The sequence below is a fragment of the Delphinus delphis genome, chromosome 6 (genome assembly GCF_949987515.2).
Source record: "Delphinus delphis chromosome 6, mDelDel1.2, whole genome shotgun sequence".
In the NCBI taxonomy this organism is placed as follows: domain Eukaryota; kingdom Metazoa; phylum Chordata; class Mammalia; order Artiodactyla; family Delphinidae; genus Delphinus; species Delphinus delphis.
Genome location: NC_082688.1, coordinates 50,254,960 through 50,278,716, shown reverse-complemented (window position 1 = coordinate 50,278,716; position 23,757 = coordinate 50,254,960). Strand labels below are relative to the sequence as shown.

Here is a 23,757-nt window from a genome sequence, read left to right as displayed (position 1 = left end):
CTGATGAGGGAGGGCTCTTGCATAAGTATTTTCATAGGTACCTACATTTTAAAGAAAAATAAGAGTTTTTCTCATTTTTAAAAAGGCAGCCTTGCTGTTAGAATATAATGTCAAGAAGAGCTGTGGATAATTTTCAAAGATGTATGTGGGCTCAAACAGGGTTAAGGTATAGCTGGCTGTTAGTCTGTGAAGCATTTGTTTCTTGGCTGTTAACAAGTCTGAGTTCTTAGATCTGCACTGAGAATCACAGATATGGGCATAGCCTCGGGAGAGGAAAGCAAGTTCACTCTCTGTTTATACATTTGCCAATCATCCTTTTAATCTCATCCTTTTTATCTCCTTAAGCTCCTAGGAGCTTTTTATGTCATCTTTCGAGAAACAGTAAATCACTTTATTAGGTTTTTAAAAGAACATTCATAATGGCATTTCCATAAGCCATTTTGTAAATTAATGCAGTTTCCTTTCTGTTTTACCTGTTTGCAAGAAGCTGTTTTACATTTCTGCTGTAGTCCAGAAGAGCACAGTTATTTCCTAATTTAATTTGCAGCCTGGTATGTAGAATGAATGCCTTTGACTCATTTAAATTATTATATACACTAAAGCAGCATTTCTTACCGAGATTCATGAGTGTTTGTTTGCTTTTTGTCACCCAGCATTGGGATCCCGACACAGACCAGACCTGGTGCCTAGCACTCCATCGCTGTTTGAAGCTGCTTCCTTGGCGACCACAATTTCATCTTCTTCCTTGTACGTCAATGAACATTATCCACACGACAGGACCACGCTTTATTCAAGCAGGTAATACTTAGTGCAATCAAACTACCAGTCGGCTATTACCACACTAACATCACAGCTAGCCAGTATCTCTGAATGAGAACAAGTCATCCCTAACAACCAGGATGGGACCGTCACCTGCCCTGTAAGAGAAAGAGAGAAAATGCTGGATATTTACTGTGACAGCAGGGAAAACCCTCCTGATTTTTCTGTACGGTTAATCATTATGTCCTGTAGAAACTATGTACTTTGTGGAAGAAGATGAATCTTTCATCATTTTTATTTTAATAATCGTATGAGTGGATTTTTTAAGCAAGCGCTCCTGGTTAATGTTTACACAAATAGCTACAAAGTATCTGAATATTTTCTTTCCGTATGAGTGACCTTAGTAACTACTGACAGATAGAATAACAGCCCCCACAGATCGTGCACAGTCTAATCCCTGGTATCTGTGACGCTGTTACCTTATAGAGCAAAAGGGGCTTTTTTTTTAAAAATTTTTTAAACATCTTTATTGGAGTATAATTGCTTTGCAATGTTGTGTTAGTTTCTGCTGCGTATCAAAGTGAATCAGCTGTACGTATACATATATCCCCATATCCCCTCCCTCTCATGCCTCCCTCCCTCCCACGCTCCCTATCCCATCCCTCTAGGTGGTCACAAAGCACCGAGCTGATCTCCCTGTGCTATGCGGCTGCTTCCCACTAGCTATCTGTTTTACATTTGGTAGTGTATATATGTCCATGCCACTCTCTCACTTTGTCCCAGCTTACCCTTCCCCCTCCCCGTGTCCTCAAGTCCATTCTCTACATCTGCATCTTTATTCCTGTCCTGCCCCTGGGTTCTTCAGAACCATATATATATTTTTTTTTTTTTAGATTCCATATATATGTGTTAGCATACGGTATTTGTTTTTCTCTTTCTGACTTACTTCACTCTGTATGACAGACTCTAGGTCCATCCACCTCACTACAAATAACTCAGTTGCGTTTCTTTTTGTGGCTGAGTAATATTCCATTGTATATATGTGCCACATCTTCTTTATCCATTCAACTGTCGATGGACACTTAGGTTGTTTCCATGTCCTGGCTATTGTAAATGGAGCTGCAGTGAACATTGTGGTACATGACTCTTTTTGAATTATGGTTTTCTCAGGGTATATGCCCAGTAGTGGGATTGCTGGGTCATATGGTAGTTCTGTTTTTAGCTTTTTAAGGCAACTCCATACTGTTCTCCATAGTGGTTGTATCAATTTCCATTCCCACCAACAGTGCAAGAGGGTTCCCTTTTCTGCACACCCTCTCCAGCATTTACTGTTTATAGATTTTCTGATGATGGCCATTCTGACTGGTGTGAGGTGATACCTCATTGTAGTTTTGATTTGCATTTCTCTAATGATTAGTGATGTTGAGCATCCTTTCATGTGTTTGTTGGCAATCTGTATATCTTCTTTGAAGAAATGTCTATTTAGGTCTTCTGCCCATTTTTGGATTGGGTTGTTTGTTTTTTTGATATTGAGCTGCATGAGTTGCTTATAAATTCTGGAGATTAATCCTTTCTCAGTTGCTTCATTGGCAAATATTTTCGTCCATTCTGAGGGTTGTCTTTTTGTCTTGTTTATGGCTTCCTTTGCTGTGCAAAAGCTTTTAAGTTTCATTAGATCCCATTTGTTTATTTTTGTTTTTATTTCCATTTCTCTAGGAAGTGGGTCAAAAAGGATCTTGCTGTGATTTATGTCACAGTGTGTTCTGCCTATGTTTTCCTCTAAGAGTTTTATAGGGTCTGGCATTACACTTAGGTCTTTAATCCATTTTGAGTTTATTTTTGTGTATGGTGTTAGGGAGTGTTCTAATTTCATTCTTTTACATGTAGCTGTCCAGTTTTCCCAGTACCACTTATTGAAGAGGCTTTCACAAAAGGGGCTTTGCCATTATGACTGAGTTAAAGGTCTGGAGATGGGAGGAGTATCCTGAATTATGCAGATAGGCCCAATGTAATCACAGGGTCCTTGTCAGAGGAAGTCAGGAAGATTAGAGTCAGAGAAGGAGATGTGATGGCAGAAGCAGAGGTCAGAGAGAGAAAAGATTTGAAGATGCTACACTGTTGGCTTTGAAGGTGGAGGACGGGGCATGAGTCAAGGAATGCAGGCAGAGTCTAAATGCCAAAACAGGCAAGGAAACAGATTCTCCCTTAGAGCATCCACAAAGGAACACCACAGTTCTTCCAACCCCTTGAATTCTAGGACTCCTAACTGCCAGAGCTATAAAATAATAAATTGGTCTTATTTTAAGACATTAAGCTTATAACAATTTGTCACAGCAGCAATAGGAAACGAATACAGGGACTCTCAAACATTTAAAGTGAATTTGAATATTGGGGAGGGGTACTGAAGTTTCTTAGATAGAAAGTTAATTTGTTATTATTATTTTTTTAACAAAATATTCTCAAACATTGGTTCTCTAATAGAAAGTACCTCTACAAAGAGGTCACAACGTTGTGGGATTAGCTATTTTTTCTATGTTTATATATGTACTTTTGTAACCAGCTTCAATTACAGGTCAGGGATAACTGTATACGTTGTCAAAAATTATCTGTTAAATGTTGACTGGTTCTTGTCATAATTCAGCTCTCAAGAATCAAGATCAAATTTGTGCAGGTGAAATGTTTTTTATACTGTAAGTCATTTCCCCCTTCACCCTAGCAACTTGGTTCACTTCCAGAAAGAGGACTCAATATGGGAGATTCATTTTTAATGTGTGCACATTTATAAATTCTAGCTTGGTCTTTTGGCAAGTTAAGTTTTGGTAGTTGGAGGTTCTAGAAATTCTCTTTTTGTTGCTGTTCCCTTCTCTCTTGGCTAGATACAGGTTAGGTGGTAGCAGGTGAGACAGCCCATCTAGGTCTAGAGAAAAGGAGCAAATGACAAGGTGAATCACAAATCTTGGCTGGGCTTCTGTTTGGATAGCTCTGCTGTAGGACCAACAAATAAGGCTCCATTGTAAATTATTCAACTCACCTGAACTGTAAAAGTAATTTGGTTAGCTTCCTCAAATTAGAAGAATTTAACGTGACTTATACCTAAAACGAATGTGTACCTTGAATGTTCAAGTTTGTTATGCAAATTTGTCAAGCAACAGTTTTTCCTATCTGTACGGTACAGCTGAAGGCGGTTGTTTTGCTCTCAAATATAAATAGCAGCTCGAAAGATGGCTGGAAAGTTGCAGGAAATGCTTTGCAAGGTCAAAAACAATTCTCATGTGAAGCTGCGGTGGTTTCTTACCATTTGCTACAGTTCTCATTATCAGGGCAGATAGTTGGATATGTAATAAATTATTTACTAGAATTTTCAGCACAAAAATAAAAGGGTTTTGTTTGTTTGTTTTTGGTGGCAGTGGTTTTGACTAAGTATTCAGTCTCTTGGCCAGAGGTATTCAACTCTTGGGTATTCATAAGGTTCCTTCAGGATCTGAATCAGAGTTCCTTCTGACTCCCAATCCTTTCTGGCCAGCTTGGGAGCAAGCTACCTCTGCATGCTCCAGGGCTATGGTGTAACTCTTGGTACTTTTATTTATGCTGACAGTGGTTAACGTGTATATTTAGATGGGAAAAGCATCAGTGTTATCTATGATATTTCTGCCCCCTCCCTTTTTTTTTTGAAGAGAATTGTTTGAAATAAATCTTCTGTGGCATTGTATCTCCAAATTGCGATTTGATATCTTATATTTAGCTATCCATCCGGGTTCAGTTGCAAAAACAAGAAACCACTCTATCTTAAGCAGAAAGGGATTTGATACAGGGAATTCACAAAGTCTTTAAAAAGGCTTGGGAAGTGGGCTCTGGGCTGAACATCAGAAAACCACGCCAGCTACACACCACTGAGCTGGCCCACCAGCAGCCTTTGTCACAATCAAGTGGGTGTTCTTCCAAAGGAATGCAAGCCAAAGAAAAGCATGTTGTGAACCTAGAATTTTTTTTTCTAGAGTGCTATACTATTTATTTATTTATTTACTTACTTACTTACTTATTATATTATCTAGTTTACACATATTAGTGTATATATATGTGAATCCCAATCTCCCAGTTCATCCACCACCACCACCCGCCCTCTTTCCCCCCTTGGTGTCCATACATTTTTTCTCTACATCTGTGTCTCTGTTTCTGCCTTGCAAACCAGTTCATCTGTACCATTTCTCTAGATTCCACATATATGCATTAATATACGATATTTGTTTTTCTCTTTCTGACTTACTTCACTCTGTATGACAGTCTCTAGGTCCATCTACGTCTCTACAAATGACCCAGTTTCGTTCCTTTTTATGGCTGAGTAATATTCCATTGTATATATGTACCACTTCTTCTTTATCCATTCATCTGTCGATGGGCATTTAGGTTGCTTCCAACACCTGGCTATTGTAAATAGTGCTCCAGTGAACATTGGGGTGCATGTGTCTTTTTGAACTATGGTTTTCTCTGGGAATATGCCCAGTAGTGGGATTGCTGGGTCATATGGTAATTCTATTTTTAGTTTTTTAAGGACCCTCCATACTGGCTGTATCAATTTACATTCCCACCAACAGTGCAAGAGGGTTCCCTTTTCTCCACACCCTCTCCAGCATTTGTTGTTTGTAGATTTTCTGATGATGCCCATTCTAACTGGTGTGAGGTAATACCTTATTGTAGTTTTGATTTGCATTTCTCTAATAATTAGTGATGTTGAACAGCTTTTCATGTGCCTTTTGGCCATCTGTATGTCTTCTTTGGATAAATGTCTATTTAGATCTTCTGCCCATTTTTTAATTGGGTTGTTTGTTTTCTTAATATTGAGCTGCATGACCTGTTTATATATTTTGGAGAGTAATTCTTTGTCCATTGATTCATTTGCAAATATTTTCACCCATTCTGAGGGTTGTCTTTTTGTCTTGTTTATGGTTCCCTTTGCTGTGCAAAATCTTTTAAGTTTCATTAAGTCCCATATGTTTTTTGCGTTTTTTTCCATTACTCTGGGAGGTGGGTAGAAAAGATCTTGCTGTGATTTATGTCAAAGAGTGTTCTTCCTGTGTTTTCCTCTAAGAGTTTTATAGTGCCTGGTCTTACATTTACATCTTTAATCCATATTGTGTTTATTTTTGTGTATGGTGTTAGGGAATGTTGTGATTTCATTCTTTTACATGTAGCTGTCCAGTTTTCCCAGCACTACTTATTGAAGAGACTGTCGTTTCTCCATTTTATTTCCTTGCCTCCTTTGTCATAGATTAGTTGACCATAGATGTGTGGGTTTATCTCTGGGCTTTCTATCCTGTTCCATTGATCTATATTTCTGTTTTTGTGCCAGTACCATATTGTCTTGATTACCGTAGCTTTGTAGTATAATCTGAAGTCAGGGAGTCTGATTCTTCCAGCTCCATTTTTTTCCCTCAATATTGCTTTGGTTATTCGGGGTCTTTTGTGTCTCCATACAAATTTTAAGATTTTTTGTTCTACTTCTGTAAAAAATGCCACTGGTAATTTGATAGGGATTGCGTTGAATCTGTAGATTGCTTTGGGAGGTATAGTCATTTTCACAATATTGATTCTTCCAATCCAAGAACATGGTGTATCTCTCCATCTATTTGTGTCATGTTTGATTTCTTTCATCATCAGACAGGTCTTTTGTCTCCTTATTTAGGTTTATTTATAGGTATTTTATTCTTTTTGTTGCCATGGTGAATGGGATTGTTTCCTTAATCTCTCGTTCTGATCTTTCATTGTTAGTGTATAGGAGTGCAAGAGATTTCTGTGCATTAATTTTGTACCTTGCAACTTTATCAAATTCATTGATTAGCTCTAGTAGTTTTCTTGTGGCATCTTTAGGATTATCTATGCATAGTATCATGTCGTCTGCGAACAGTGACAGTTTTACTTCTTCTTTTCCAATTTGTATTCCTTTTATTTCTTTTTCTTCTCTGATTGCCATGGCTAGGACTTCCAAAACTATGTTGAATAATAGTGGCGAGAGTGGACATCCTTGTCTTGTTCCTGATCTAAGAGGAAATGCTTTCAGTTTTTCACCATTGAGAATGATGTTAGCTGTGGGTTTGTCATATATGGCCTTTAGTATATTGAGGTAGGTTCCCTCTATGCCCATTTTCTGGAGAGTGTTTATCATAAATCAGTGTTGAATTTTGTCAGAAGCTTTTTCTGTATCTATTTAGACGATCATATGGTTTTCATTCTTCAATTTGTTAATATGGTGTATCACATTGATTGATTGCATATATTGAGAATCCATGCATCCCTGGGATAAGTCCCACTTGATCATGCTGTATGATCCTTTTCATGTGTTGTTGGATTCTGTTTGCTAGTATTTTGTTGAGGATTTTTGCATGTATATTCATCAGTGATATTGGTATGTAATTTTCTTTTTTTTTTTTTTGTGGTACGCGGCCCTCTCACTGTTGTGGCCTCTCCCATTGCAGAGCACAGGCTCCAGACACACAGGCCCAACGGCCATGGCTCACAGGCCCAGCCGCTCTGCGGCACGTGGGATCTTCCCAGATCAGGGCACGAACCCTTGTCCCCTGTATCGGCAGGCAGACTCTCAACCACTGCGCCACCAGGGAAGCCCTAATTTTCTTTTTTTGTAGTATCTTTGGTTTTGGTGTCAGGGTGATGGTGGCCTTGAGAATGAGGTTGGGAGTGTTCCTTACTCTGCAGTTTTTGGAAGAGTTTGAGAAGGAAGGGTGTTAGCTCTTCTCTAAATGTTTGATAGACTTCACCTGTGAAGCCATCTGGTCCTGGACTTTTGTGTGTTGGAAGATTTTTTATCACAGTTTCAGTTTCATTACTTGTGATTGGTCTGTTCATATTTTCTATTTCTTCCTGGTTCAGTCTTGGAAGGTTATACCTTTCTAAGAATTTGTCCATTTCTTCCAGGTTGTCCATTTTATTGGTATAGAGTTGCTTGTAGTAGTCTCTTAGGATGCTTTCTATTTCTGCATTGTCCATTGTAACTTGTCATTTTTCATTTCTAATTTTATTGATTTGAGTCTTCTTCCTCTTTTTCTTGATGAGTCTGGCTAAAGGTTTATCAATTTTGTTTATCTTCTCAAAGAACCAGCTTTTAGTTTTATTGGTCTTTGCTATTGTTTTGTTTCTATTTCATTTATTTCTGCTCTGCTCTTTATGATTTCTTTCCTTCTACTAACTTTGGGTTTTGTTTGTACTTCTTATTGTAGTTCCTTTAGGTGTAAGGTTAGATTGTTTATTTGAGATTTTTCCTGTTTCTTGAGGTAGGCTTGTATAGCTATAAACTTCCCTCTTAGAACTGCTTTTGCTGCATCCTATAGGTTTTGGATCGTTGTGTTTTCATTGCCATTTGTCTCTAGGTATTTTTTAATTTCCTCTTTGATTTCTTCAGTGATCTCTTGGTTATTTAATAACTTATTGTTTAGCCTTCATGTGTTTGTGTTTTGTACGTTTTTTTCCCTGTAATTGATTTCTAATCTCATAGTGTTTTGGTCAGAAAAGATGCTTGATACGATTTCAATTTTCTTAAATTTACCAAGGCTTGATTTGTGACCCAAGATGTGATCTATCCTGGAGAATGTTCCGTGCACACTTGAGAAGAAAGTGTAATCTGCTGTTTTGGGATGGAATGTCCTATAAATATCAATTAAATCTATCTGGTCTATTGTGTCATTTAAAGCTTGTGTTTCCATATTAATTTTCTGTTTGGATGATCTGTCCATTGGTGTAAGTGAGGTGTTAAAGTCCCCCACTATTATTGTGTTACTCTCGACTTCTTGTTTTATAGTTGTTAGCAGTTGCCTTATGTATTGAGGTGCTCCTATGTTGGGTGCATATATATTTATAATTGTTATATCTTCTTCTTGGATTGATCCCTTGATCATTATGTAGTGTCCTTCCTTGTCTCTTGTAACATTGTTTATTTTACAGTCTATTTTATCTGATATGAGTATTGCTACTCCACCTATCTTTTGATTTCCATTTGCATGGACTATCTTTTTCCATCCCCTCACTTTCAGTCTGTATGTGTCCCTAGGTCTGAAGTGGGTCTCTTGTAGACAGCATATATGTGGGTCTTGTTTTTGTATCCATTCAGCAAGCCTGTGTCTTTTGGTTGGAGCATTTAATCCATTTACATTTAAGGTAATTATTGATATGTATATTCATATTACCATTTTCTTAATTGTTTTGGGTTTGTTTTTGTAGGTCCTTTTCTTCTTTTGTGTTTCCCACTTAGAGAAGTTCCTTTAGCATTTCTTGTAGAGCTGGTTTGGTGGTGCTGAATTCTCTTAGCTTTTGCTTGTCTCTAAGGCTTTTGATTTCTCTGTTGAATCTGAATGAGATCCTTGCCAGGTAGAGTAATCTTGGTTGTAGGTTCTTCCCTTTTATCACTTTAAATATATCATTCCACTCCCTTCTGGCTTGTAGAGTTTCTGCTGAGAAATCAGCTGTTAACCTTATGGGAGTTCCCTTGTATATTATTTGTCATATTTCCCTTGTTGCTTTTAATAATTTTTCTTTGTCTTTAATTTTTGTCAGTTTGATTACTATGTGTCTTTGTGTGTTTCTCCTTGGGTTTATCCTGCCTGGGACTGTCTTCAATTCCTGGACTTGGGTGGCTGCTTCCTTTCCCTTGTCAGGGAAGTTTTCAACTATAATCTCTTCCTATATTTTCTCAGTTCCTTTCTCTCTCTCTTCTCCTTCTTGGACCCCTATAATTTGACTGTTGGTGCATAATGTTGTTCCAGAGGGCACTTAGGCTGTCTTCATTTGTTTTCATTCTTTTTTATTTCTTCTGTTCTGAGGCAGTGATTTCCACCATCTGTCTTCCAGGTCACTTACCCATTCTTCTGCCTCAGTTATTCTGCTATTGATTCCTTCTAGTGTATTTTTCACTTCAGTTATTGTATTGTTCATCTCTGTTTGTTTGTTCTTTAATTCTTCTAGGTCTTTGTTAAACATTTCTTGCATCTTCTCTATCTTTGCCTTCATTCTTTTTCCGAGTTCCTGGATCATCTTCACTATCATTATTCTGAATTGTTTTTCTGGAAGGTTGCCTATCTCCACTTCATTTAGTAGTTTTTCTGGTGGTTTATCTTGTTCCTTCATCTGGTACGTAGTCTTCTGCCTTTTCATTTTGTCTGTCTTTCGGTGAATGTGGTTTTCATTCCACAAGCTGCAGGATTGTAGTTCTTTTTGCTTCTGCTGTCTGCCCTCTGGAGTGAACATAGAATGCTTTAAAAGAAACTAACATTTTAAAATCATATTGTTTCACTACAATGCCCAGATCCTTTTGAAAAATCACTAGCTTTGGCACCACTTGGCTCCATTGCTTCCTGGCATTTATCTGCTGGAGGGGAGAAGCATGGACCCGCCAGGTCAGCAACCTCTGCTTTGTTCACCTCTGCTCTTGCCTGCCTGCTCCTGTGGGCATTTCTGCTTTTAGCCTTGATGTATAAGAGAAGCCAAAGACATGCCTTGGATCTTAATGACTGCCTTATGGAAATCATAAGGAAAAGATGCGAAAAAGGCACAGACGTGCTAAAGAACCCTGAAGAGAAGTTATGGCAAGCGAACCCCTGGGAATCCATATCCCTCCTTCCCTCCCCACCATACCCACCCCTAATTATTCAACAGAAAAACCTTACCAGCAAACTGAAAAGAAGTTGTCATATTTTGTTCCTATCATTTTTTCCTTTAGAGCCCTCCTAGTCCTACGTGGTATCTCTTGAGGTAATACATAGACAATATTCTAAGTTTCATGTCGCCCGCTAAGGTTTTAAGACCTAATCCAGATAGCCTGGAAAGAAAACTGACGTTATAATTCACGTGTTAGGTTTTTCTCTTTCTTTATCTATGAATCATTTTTCTGTTAAGGCAGAGTGGTCTGTTTTCCCACTTTGCATTATACTAAACATATCTGCACTTAAATACGCTATAAATACTTCAGCTAGTGGTTGTCATTCTGTCAGTCTTTTCAGAATCCTTAAGTTTGAAAAGTGTCAGTTAGTGCCTGGATGTCTCCACACCTAAATTATATACCGCAATGGGAAGCTGCTGTCTCTTAGAATTTTTCCTTTTTTAAAATGATTATTGTTTGTGACTTCAAAAACCCCAATTGCAATTTGTTCTTTTTTTTTTTAAGCGTACTCCAAAAATTGACTAGGAAGCAAAGAAAAAAATAGTATCATTTTTTAAAGTATATATTTGACCTGTTTATTGGGGGTACATATTTTCAAGTTCTGCTCAACAGTCCTGTGTTAGAGCATGCAATTCACAGGAATAAAAAGAAACTATTGTGGATTCTTGCTTCCCAGTCAAATAGTGGGATTTATATTCTGAAGTTTTTATTCTTAAATTTTTCTTTCCTAATAATAATTCTGTCCTTTGAAAGGAGGTATAAATTGAGCACTAAGAAATGCAGAGGCAAATGTGTTCTATCTCAAAGTTAAGAACAAGTTAGTTTAATGTTGTGGAAATTGGTTACACACATGAATATTAATTCTTTTTGTGATTTCCTGCACAGTTGGTAGCAAAGCTGAAGCTTTGATTATGCATAAGGATAGAAAACCCTACTGCATTCCAATATATTTGTCCTTTCCCCGTCAAAGATGCCTTTTCCAACATCACCACTCTGTCTAGTCTCATGTTTTGCTAGTGGCTATTTCTAATAGTTGACTCATCCTGAAGACATTTGGTGTATTGTGAGAAGGGCAGATAGGTCAGAGGAAAACCACTGGTCATTTGCCCATAGAGGGACAGCTGACAAAGGCTCCCTAAATGATGGGTCCAACATTCTAGACCTCAGAGGCTGCCTCAGTGGTTCCAAGCAAAGTTCTGTGCCGCTTTCTTCCTGCCTGTAAAATATGGCAAACCTAGGAGGGGTGGAACCATTGCCTCCAGCTAAAAGTACCTCCCCACAAATCGCTTACCCCTCAAAGTTAAAGACATACAAGTAGAGCCATCCCAAAGAATATTAGAGACCCATTATCTTACAGATGTGTCTAAAAGATGAGGAAAGAGAAATGCAGAGACGTGCATTATGTGACATGTCCAAGGTCACATAGCCTGCTAATAGGATTTAAACTGTCACACAGGTCTCTGGGGTCCAAGCCTCATGTTCTTTCCACTGTACCACCCCTTTCGTCATGGTCTCCAAAGACTTCTGGTCTTATCCTTGATGTGTGTGTTATGCACAGATGGTCAACTGGTTGATTTTTTTCCTAACGTGAATTCTGGCCCTGTGTTTGAGCCGTTTTTTGCTGCTTAATAACTATAGTATTTCCAGTAGGCAAAGTGCTGTGCTTATGTTAACATCTACCTATGATGTTTATTCTAGAAGTCATTGGGCTAAGTTTGCTTACTAAAAACGTGGTAGCTATGGGAACTTCTCTATCATAGTACTAGTCATACTTCAAATCGCCAATAATAATCCAATAACAACTACAAAAACAGCTAATTATTGGACCTTAGTAAGGGTCTGTGTTAAGTCCTTAACATGGGATCAAGTCACTCAATTCTCACAGCAACCCTATAAGGTCATTATCTTCGTTATCTCCAGTTTACGGATGGGAGTTGCTTAGCAACATTAGCTAACTTTCCTGAGGTCAAATGGCTAAAAAGTACAGCCATGATTTCCATGCACAGCATTGACAGAGAATATCAGGCACGAGCCTCAGCCGTTCAACAGCTGCCCTCGTCCATATCATCACGTCTCAGACAAGATGGCTTTTAGATGATGCTTTTAATGGAAGTTCAGTAACATCCACACAAGTTCTCTTCTTTCTTACCCATTTTGCCTTTTCTTTTTCCATGTGATTTTGAGTAAAGGTTTTTCATTTCAAAGATGTTAGATTCTTAGTGTTCAAACACTAAAAATATGACATATTAAGTTAAATTCATAAGAAACCTAAAATAACTATTTCCTTATGTTTTTATTTTCCAACTCTACAGGTTGACTCCAAATTGTTACATGATCATTGAGAAGAGACTTATTTTTAAATTGAAATATAGTTGATTTGTAATTCTATATTAGTTTCAGGTGTACTACATAGTGATTCAGTATTTTTATAGATTATACTCCATTCAAAGGTATTATAAAATATTAGCCAGATTGTCTGTGCTGTACAATATAACCTTGTTGCTTATTTATTTTCTACATGGTAGTTTGTATCTCTTAATCTCCTGCCCCTATCTTGCCCCTCCCCCCTTCCCTCTCCCCACTGGTAATCACTAGTTTGTTCTCTGTATCTGTGAATATGTTTCTGTTTTTGTATATTCATTCGTTTGTTTTATTTTTTAGATTTCACATGTAAGTGATAACGTACAGTATTTGTCTTTCTCTGACTTATTTCGCTAGGCATAATACCCTCTACGTAATACCCATTACATTGTTGTAAATGGCAGAACTTCATCGAGAAGAGACTTTTGTTAGGTATGTTGTTGCTTGATTTAGGAAATCCCATATCCTCTGTTGACATAGTAAGGTTAAAAGGAAGCTTCATTACTTACAAAATGAAGGGAGAAGAAAGTTGGGTGCAAGAACTTGCTAGTAATTCCAGTTCTCTAACCATAACCTCCAGGGAGGGCCAGCACGTGCCTGCAGTCTCTGCTGTGGCCACGGCAGCTCCCTGCCATACCCAGATGCCAGCTGGGGGCCCTGCCAGCCCCTTGGAAGGTCTCTGCAACCCTCCTGTTGATGCTGAATTTTGAATCTGACCTCTCCAGACTCTGTGCTTTTATGCTTCTTCTTCTGAATACTCCTACCTGCAGACAGACCTCCTTGACCCCTCCAGCCCCGGCCAGGTTTTTCTCTTTCACTTTCACTATTATAAATCATCAGTTAGGGCATTAGTCCTCAAACTGCCACTTCTAGCTATCGAACGTTGGGCAAGTCACTTTACCTTTGTGTGCCTCCGTTCTTCATTTATAAAATACGGATTATGATGCTACTGCCCCAGAGCGTTGTTAGAAAGATTAAATGAAATAATAATTAGAAAGCACTTATGCCTCTTGGCACATAGTAAGCAGCCTCAAAACACTTGTTAAAATAATCAAGTGATTCCAGACCCTAACACGTTGCAGCGTCCCCGTAAGTCCCACTGTTAGGGGCAAGATATAGTTGTTTTTGGCAAAAAGCCCTCATGGAGTACTTTATTAGTCAGAGTTCTGTCAAGGAAACAGAAAACACATTTGGAACTTCAAAGAATTCAGGCAAGGGAATTGGTTACAGAGCATGGGAGGCTGGAAGAGTGAAAGGAGGGAGTTGCAGAAACGCAGGTAAATAACTAACTGCAGGAGGCAGCTCCTAGCAGGAGCCCTACCGTGTCACCAGAACCTAGACTCATGAAGGAGGGCCCCACGTGGGGACCAGATGCCCCCTTAGGAGCAGGGACAATGGAGGAGGACGTCGCCTAAAGAGCTGGGATAGTGGCAGGGACAAAACCGGCTCCAAAGACATCGTCCAAAGAAGGAAGGGGAAAAAATAAGGGAAGAGACCCTTCTCTCTAACGCCCACCCCGCTTCCTGACAGTGTCCTCAACTGGCAGAACCTGTCCAAGGAGACTGAGGAATGTGGTTTGCCCAGCATTGCAAAGGAGACTTGAGACAGCATATAAATAACAACCAGCGCACACAGAGCAAAAACTTAGATAGAAGTAAGGTCTTTCACAGAAAAGAATTACAAAGATCAAAGCTTCGCAGAGATGGTGTGTGCGTGCAAGAGCAAGAATCGGTCTAGACTCTTATAAAAGGAATCATAGAGTCAATTTAGTAGTATGCCAAGGTAATAATGGAATGTAAGGTAGCCGTAATTTTTTTCAATACTGTGTGCAATTAGAGACTCTGATATTTACCAACAAGTCTGTCTGACAGCCAATAACACTTTCCCTGGTACTGCGCTAGAGTAGATGCTGGTTATTCATAGAAATGTCTTAGCTAATTCCAGGCACATGGGATAGATAAAAAGGTTCTTCAGCTCAAGAATTCCACAAAGAGGTTTGTAAGCCTGGGGAATCCAGGTGATAGAGCAGCTGATACAATTTGGAGGCGAGATAGCTATCACCCATGCCCTAACAAAGCACTTTATTGCCAAGACCCCAGCCTACCCCATCTCATCAACTGAATAAAACTCAGTTCAGAGCAAACACACTTTTGGCTGGTGGAGAGGTGTGGTGTCACTTCCATTCTCCTTAGAGTGAAGAGAAGGATTTAGTCAACTTTTCTCTCGTGTCAGGAAACTAGGTCACCAAGAAAATGATGATACGTGTTTGGGGGAGAGTAACACTCCCAGAATCCTGAAGCAGAAGGCTGCTTTGTTACCCAGCCTCCCAAGAGAAGAATATCTCATTTTAGAAATTAGGACCTTTTTAGGCATGCTGGGACTACAGGCGAACCTAAGAGCCGTGTCATATCTTTCTCCAGTTGTGACTGGGGCACCTGCAGGGAAAATTGGAGCCTGATAGCAGCTTCATTATATGCCTGTTAGTTTAGCTTCCCCTCCTCAAACCCAGGCCTTTGTTTGGCAAAAAAGAAACCAGATTTACATCATATAGTCTACACCTGGATCCTGAGTTTGATTTTGATTCTCCGATACACCTAATATACACAAAGTAACAAACCTCATTTTTTCCAAGGCTAGCAGGAAGTTGATCCCCAGCATCCTGTGTTAAATCCTTCTGTTATGTGTGGAATTACCTCCCCAGTAGCCAGCTTCATCTCCCTGTGACTTAGATGACTTGTGCTTTGGGGTAAAGATTTCACCCTGGAAGTCCACAAATGTAAACCTGCTGCTGAGGACTCATTAATTGTGGAGAAACTAACGGACCTCCCCGCCCCCCCACTGGCTGACTAAACACGTCTACACAGCCAGCTTAAGCTCATGATAGTCTGGGTGACAGGAGAATTAGGTAAGTAATGAGGGAATTAGGAGACAATGATAAAATGTCAAATCAGAATAATATTAATCCAAAATGTAATTATTTAATAACCTGCTTTCAAGGATAAAGTAATAAAGATGAAATATATAATGATATAAAGGAGCTCATTACTTTTCTGGCCAGCCATATTAAAAATTAGTGTTTGGAAGGTCACAGAAGACCTTAAAAACAACCAGACTTGTTTTCTCGACAAAGGATTTGGCTAAAATGAAAATTCATCCTGATGGCTACTGGAGAAAATATGTGTTAGTTTCTCTGTCTTTTCTTTTGTTTGTTTCTCATCACACTGGAAGAATACTTTTGAGTATTTAAGCACTAATGTCTGGGAAAAGGTGTTTTATCCTTTATTTATATGTAAGTGCATTTGGGTCCATGTCCTGATAATTCTATCTGCTATTACTGGCCATTTTCTTTGTCCTCACTGAGTTGTGGTAGAAGAGAAGGCAGGCAAGCCAAGGCCAAGTTAATGAGTGAATTTCCCTGCCCATCCTCCTGATACTTTTCCAATCCCAGTAGCAAAACTTGCCCTAAAAGAATCATGGAGCTTTGGCAATGGAAGGGTCCTTTTCACATCATGTCATCCAGCCCTTTTATTTTTTTATATCAAAATTCTGTGTACTGAATTTAACAGTCAAATAGTTGTATAAAGTTTATTAGGAAATAGAGAAGGTCCTTGTTCACCTCCCCCTACACTTTACTGTCCCCAGATGTGACCACCTTCAATTCTTTTAGCTGATTTGTTTGACAGTTAATTCTGTAGCTCTAAACAGCATGCTTATATTGCTGTTTCTCAATCTTTCAGGTTTAGACATTAGCTAATAACTTCCCACTATAGAAGATGAAGATTTAGCTGTCTTTTCCCCATTCCACACCCACCACCTACATGCCTCCTTCCCACCCACTCTTCTAGTCTTCCAGTATAGTTATATCATGATTGTGCTTAGATCTATATCAAGTGTTTTATTATAATCGTGTGAATATTGTGCTTGGGTTTCCTTTTCTGTATGACTTTTTATTTTCTCTGTAATAATCATCTTGTTCTTTCGCTTGCTTAGCTTTCTATGTATTTGTATTTAATGGAAGCCTAAACTCTCCACCAATTGTCTTAATTGCTTCCCAGACTATTTAGATGCATCATGTTCTGTTAATTTCACTGTCTTACAGAAGTTTCCCCCAAAGCCTTCTGACTTGCTCCCATCTGGATTGGATTGCCCTCTAGGGCCTGAAGTTCATATGCTATCTTGGAGTCTCCCTTCTCCACCATCCTGGGATCCTTATCAACTCTTGTCTGTGTTGGTTCCCCTGTTTAGCATATCCTGTATCTGCCTCTTTTTTGGTTTACTCCCTCATTTTGGTGGAGCGCATCCTCCAGTATCTTCCTGAGGATTCATGGGAGGCAAAATATTCAAGGCCTTGCATGTCCAAACAAGTCTTTATTCTCACCCTAACACTTGATTGATAGATTAGCTGATATAAAACTCTACACTGCAAATCTTTTTTGTTGTTGTTTTTAACAGTGAAGGCTTTTCTCTGATATCTTCTAGTTTCCAGTTACCATTGAGAAATGCAGTGCTGTTCTGATTCCTGATCTTCTGTATATGGCCTGTGTTTTTTTCTAGAAGCTTATTATCTCTTCAGTTTCCCCCTAGTGTCTCAGTGGTTCATGATAATAGGCTTTGCTGCAGGTCTATTTTCCACCAATCTCAGAAGGCCTTTTTGATCTGCAAACGCATGCTTTGGAGTTTGGGAAAATTTTTGTAACTGTTTTTTTATTTCCTCCCTCTACTTTCTTTCTTCTTCCTACAACTCCTTTTATGCATATAGAATCTCCTGGATTTGTCCTCCAGTTTACTTTTCTCTCTTTATTTCCATCTGTTTGTCTTCCTATTTCACTCGCTCAGAGAGTTCCTCCACTTTATCTCCTAATCTTTCCACTGAGGTTTTCATTTTTGTTGCCATAGTTTATGAGAATTCTTTTTTGTTTACTGATAAAAGATTCAGTAAAAAAAATTCTTTTTTGTTTACTGGACTCCTTTCTAGCAATCTTTCCTTATTTCACAGTTGAAATTTCTTCTCTTTTCTCTCTGAAGAGATCAGGATTTTGTTCTTTGTTTTGCTCTGATTTTTGTCTCTTTTGGTCTCAATGTTCACGTGGGTTGCCTTTTTCTCTTCGTTTTGGTCTGCCTCTTTCATATTCAACGTTTTCCTCAAATTTCTGGAAATCTTTGCTTGTTGCTCAACCACATGTTTGAATGGGAAATTAAAAGTCTGACTAGAAGCTTAAGCATTTGAGTTGACCAAGCTTCACTAAAGGGCATCCAGTTGGACCCTTTGATGTGGAACCAGTGTTGGTGTCCACCAGTCTTTGCTGTGACCTGATCTGATTCCCTATAGAAGATGCTCCCAGTTTCTTGCTTGGAGGGGAAAGTCCTGGCTGTCAGCCTTCTAGGACCTTTGGCAGGGAGGAGGGCTAGGTGTCTCAGCATCTAATAGGCACATGTTCAACCTCATCACTCTCTTTTCCCTCAGCTGCCTCTGGTGTCCCTAGGTCCAGATGTCCTCTGTTCTATGTCCTCATCAGAGGGGAAAAAAAGCCTTCGAGTGTGCTGCTGGAATGGACCCAAGTATTTGCGCTATGTCTCTCTCTGCTTTCCCCACTGGTGGCTTAGGATTCAGCTCTCTTGGGTTTGCAATCAGTTACTACCTTTCTACGTAGCTTCTAGGCTCCAAAATGTTGTGTTTGTTACCCTCTCCCCATCTTCTGCCCTTTTTTTAAGTTTATGGCTTTTTTTTAACCCTTTATTGTTATTTTAGAGGGGTTGGAGGTGACAGAACGATTAAATGTGTTGTATTCCATCTGCTTCTACTTCTTTGTCTATAAATTAAGAGAGGCCCAGAGAGTTGCCGACTGAGTGTTCTGAAGTTGCAGCATAGCTTAATAGCAGAAATGGTACTAGGACCTCTACTTCCTGTCCTTGTTCAGGGCACCCTCTTTCAAAATAGACATCATCAATAATGGATTCCTCCATAACGAGTATGTGCCTGGTTCGGTGTGAATGAGTTTAAAAGTCTATTTTGCCATGAGTCCTTTGTATTTTTGCTTTGACTGGTAGCTCATCACGAGGCTGTAAATCAGGAAGCATCCCCCACTCTGTGACTTTCTCTGTGTCTCTAGCCCTAGGAATAAAGCATGAGTCCTTGGGGTTAGCCTACCACTGAACTAAACATATCGTCTGATAATTAAGACATGATTCAGTTCATCTGCTTTCTTAGATCTCCCTCAACCCTCAGCAAATAGACTTGCACTGGGCCTGCCCCACCAGCCTATCAGACAGATCTAAATCCTAAAAGTAGACATTGCCTCATCTCAGTGTCCCAGGCTGGGATCCTTACCACATCTATTAACATAGATAATACACATTCTCACGTACTTTAATTCAGTATCCCCAAACATTTGGGGAGGACCTTCTAGTCACAGGACATTATATAAGATGCTAGAGAGGATGGAAAAGATGGAAAATCTTTGCTCTTAAAAAACTATCATATTTGAATAAATAGAATGGAAGGTGAGTGGTATTCAGTTCAATGAAAGATCTGTGTAAAGTGAGTTAGGAGAACAGAGTTAGGAAAGATGACTTGCCCAGAGCTGTCTGTGACGCCCGCAGCAACGGAAGGCGCTAAAGAGCAAAAACTATGCAAAAACTATGTCCCTAATGGTAGTGTCCCTTTCTCTAGCTCAGAAAATGTTTCTTCATTATCTAAATGCAACATTTGGGGTGTATATTCTTAGTTGAACTAAGAAGGGATCCCCAAAAGGGAAATGCTGTTTTATTAAAAACTTAATTCCAGGAAGATGTATGCTGATCATTTGCTTCTAGCCATATTCGTAACAATAATTAACGCATCTGCCTTTTCAAGTGCAGACAGATGCCTTGAGCTTATCACTCCAGACAGTGTGAGAGAGCAGAGTTCCCCAGTTTGCCCTTGATTGTCATTCAGTCCCATGTGTCATTCTGTGGCTGAGGCAGATTTAAAATTCATTTCTGTGCCTTAGTGACATAAAAACAGTTCTTAACAAACAAGGGGCTCCCACATAAAGTCCTCTCAGTACGTTCTCTGGAGAACTAGGGAATTGGATATTTTTGTTGAAGAACACACAGTTCTCAGACATAACCGGAGCATGGTACCTCTTTGCTAAGACAGGAAGGCAGGTCACCTGGGAGCTGGCCTGAGATTAAATAATTACATGAATTCTGGGGGATGGTGAGCGCTTCATATTTTTATAGCACTTATCTAATAATATTTATAAAGTCTTTTGCTAAATATGGAAGATTTTTGAAAATTGATGAGTTATATGGTACCGTTAATTAATGCATAATTTTTACATTTCTTGTTACGATAATAATATTAAGAACATGTATTGGATGCCTACTCTATACCATGTAGTCTGCCAGGCACTCTACAGGTGTTATTTTATTTAATGCACCTGTCAACCCTGTAGGGTAAGCACTAGTGGAGTTGGTTAAAGGGACTTACTTAGAAACATACATGACAAGAATGTAGAAAAGTCAGTTATTATCAAGGCCACTGTGTACCCAAACCTAAGAATGTATTTAAAAAATGTAATAACTTGACCCATAAAATGAATTTCTAGATACTAATGAATTTTTTTCCTTAAAAATCTATAGTTCTTCAATTATAATGACTATATTCTCAGTTGCATCGTTTGAAAGCTTTCCTATTTTAAGATCTCATGAAATGTGACCTTAGTCAATTAGGAAGTACCCCATAACTGACAAAAAAGAACACAAGTTAAATAACAAATAGTCCAGTCAGTGGAATCATGTGATGTGATTTAGGCTTAGATCAGTGTTTCTTATATATTTATATGTTGTTAGAGAATGTATAAGATATCTTATGAAATCCTGTCACTTTGCATTAAGAAGTAGAAGTGAGCCCAGTAATAGTTAGAAATGCTTTCAGCCCAAGTAACAGAATACTGATTGGTAAGCACAGCTTAAACTAGAACTTTCCAACCTGTATGGTGAGACCCACTGCTGAGCCACAGAAAGAGGAGCAGAGATATTTATTCCCCCCTCAGTCTAAAGGGTGGTGAGGGAGACCTAGGACAGCCAAAGTCCCAAGGGCTATTCATCTCAGGAGCCAGCAGTCTCCTCCATGTTCCCTGTAGGACAGTACAAATATCATCCTGTCCTATGAATGTCATGACACTAAAAAAACATTGGGCAGTAGTGGCTTAAAATATAATAAAGAAGATTTGTCATTTATTTGACATAAAGTCTGGAAGTGTGCAGTCCAGGATGGGTGCAGCTGCCCAGTGACATTCTCATGGATCCAGGCTCTTTCCATATTGTTGCCCCATGGTCACAAAGTAGCTGCCACAGCCTTAGACATCACGTCCTCACTCCAGGAAATGCATTCAAGAAGGAAACAGAAAGAGCAAAGCAAAAAAAAAAGGGAGGGTGTTTCCTATGGTGATGGTATGTTCTTTTATCCAATGGGTAGGGGAGCTGGGGGGAACTTTCCCAGTCATGGCCCCAAAAGACCTCCTTAACAACTCATGGTCAGAAATAGATTGCATGACCACTTCTTGTTGCATAGGAGTCTAGAAAGAGGCCTACCTACTCTGAGACTACTGATCTCCACCCACTACCTAAACTCAAAATTTGGGGGTTCTGTTAGCAAAGACAGGGGAGCTGTGCCAGTTGTATAGACACCAGTGGTAGTACCAAACATAGCCTGTAAGGAAAAAGTCAGGATTTTTTTTTAATGAGACAGATTTTCTGCTTCTTAATTGTTCAGACGGTTTCAACTAAAATACCACCCACAGGATCATTTACCCCTGAAACTAAAAGCCTCCTGTGTGGAAGTGGGTTTCAAACAGAGCATCCTACAGATAAGAGAAAAAAGTTTGTGCAAATATTAGTCAAAGAAATTTACGTTTTTTCAGTATTCATTTTCATTCAGAGACATCCAAGCAGCATTTATGATTTTGTAGCTTTGAGTTGTAGAACTAGGTATGGTTTTTTACCTTTTTTTCTCCTGTTTGATAGTTTACTAAATTTCATCGTGTGTCACATTCACAATGAAAAGGCATTAATATTTTTAATTTTTAAATCTGATGGAATCTTTGGAATGTTGTGTGAGATGTCTCCAGAGTTAGACCACAGAGCTGGTTTTATTTCATTTCTTGAACATTAAAATTAAAAGTCATTGTAATGCATATGTCTCACACCACAAATTTTTAAAGATTAACTTTTCTTTATTTGAGCAGTATTAACTTTGGATATTTGGAGATATTTTTTCTCATTTCCTGAAAATTGACAGAGCAATTATTTTTATCGCATTGCAAAGACTATATCTGAGACTCACGGTACTGAGTGGAGAAACTAAACATAAACACTACCTTTGATTAATTGATCATTTTTAGAAGGTTGGTTCATAATATTCCCAATACTGACTTGGAAGTAAAAAAGAATAAGAAAAAGAGAAAACACCACTCACCCAGAATCCTTCCTTGATAACTTGATCTTGGTTTTGGAAAATAGAACTAATTCTTGACCAATTTTCGGTCCATGATAAGGAATACACTTTTTCAGCTTTGTGAATTCATTTTCTGATTATAACAGTTATATAAGAACTTTATAGTGTAGGGAATTTGGAAAAGAAAGCAGTTATTCTTAATCCTACCACCATAATACAATTTTTAATGCCTTTGTAAACCCCAATCAAGCTCTTTTCAGATTTGTTATAGGATTATAATTATAGCATAAATGCTACTTCATATCATGCATGTTTTTATGGCACTGTTCTCATGCTTTTTTTCATATTTTTTTAGATTTTATTTTTATCAAAGATATACTTTAGAGTCAAATAGTTCTTCAGTTACAACTAATGAAAACCACCAACCCATCCATTCCTCACCCCCATTTCCTCCTTCCCAAAGGCAATCACTTTCACCTTTTTCTCTGATTTTTTGGCTGTTTCTCTCTCTCTCTCTAAACAGAATGCTTGTGTTTCTACTTCTTGTTCTCATTTTGGAAGAGGATAATATAGCTCCCTTTTATTACGCCTACCTCCACACTAACCCTTCTCTACCCCTCTATCCCCGTAGTAGAGTTGCATCATAATTTTGGTTAGATTGTTATTTACCTTATTATGTCACAATCACTATTTACAGCTGTGCCTTATTATAAAATTTCATTACTTTTCCTTGTATTTTTCCCAAAAATAAATGATGTTCTGTTCTTTTTTGTTTACTTAGTTGTCTAATACTTGTTACTAATTGAATCTCAAGCCATCACCATGCATAACTGGTTCAGATGCATCAGACATTGCATCACTGTCATCACCTGAAGCATCTCTCCCTGGAGCCTTCTGACCTGATTCAGTCTGCCCTCTGTGCCTGATGTACAACTGTCATCCTGAGAACTTCCTTTACCTTTGTCTCCGGTATTGGCTCCCCTGCTTCATAGTTCTCAAATCTTCCTCTTTTGGGAATTGTTCCCTTGTTTTTGTGGAGCACATCCTCCAGTATCTTTTTGAGAAAAGCACTCGTGGGGAGCAAATTTTTTGAGTTCGTTTATGTCTGAAAATGTCTTTATGCTTAGCTCACTCACATAACAGTTTGGCAGGCTGTAGGATTTTATTATGGAAACAGTTTTCCTTTAGGTTTTTAAAGGCATTATTCCATTGCCTCAGGCTCCCCAGGTTTTTACTGAGAAGTTCAAAGTCATTCTGCTTCCTGATCCTTTATATGTGACCTATTGTTTTCCCAATATGAAAGTTTAAAGATCTTCACTTTGTCCTAATAAAGTATGTTGGAGTGGGTCTTATTTTTATTAATTGTAAAGTATATCCAATGGACCTTTTCACTTTGCACACTCATGTCTTTCAGGTCTAGGAAATTTTCTTTTACTTTTTTTGTTTTGGTTTGGTTTTTTCCTTTTTTGTTTTGTTTTGTTTTTAGATCTAGGACATTTTCTTTTTTTTAATTGAAGTATAGTTGATTTACAACATT

At 38.6% G+C, this 23,757-nt stretch overlaps 1 protein-coding gene across 3 annotated transcripts in view; it reads left to right on the top strand.

Moving 5' to 3' along the window:
- PIP5K1B (phosphatidylinositol-4-phosphate 5-kinase type 1 beta) overlaps nt 1–23,757 on the top strand; it is a 326,824-nt gene that overhangs the window by 250,044 nt on the left and 53,023 nt on the right. For all 3 annotated transcript variants that reach the window (XM_060014654.2, XM_060014652.2, XM_060014653.2), the window contains exon 13: nt 654–798. In XM_060014654.2, coding sequence (XP_059870637.1) covers nt 654–798 — 145 coding nt within the window. The remainder of the gene's footprint in view (nt 1–653; nt 799–23,757) is intronic.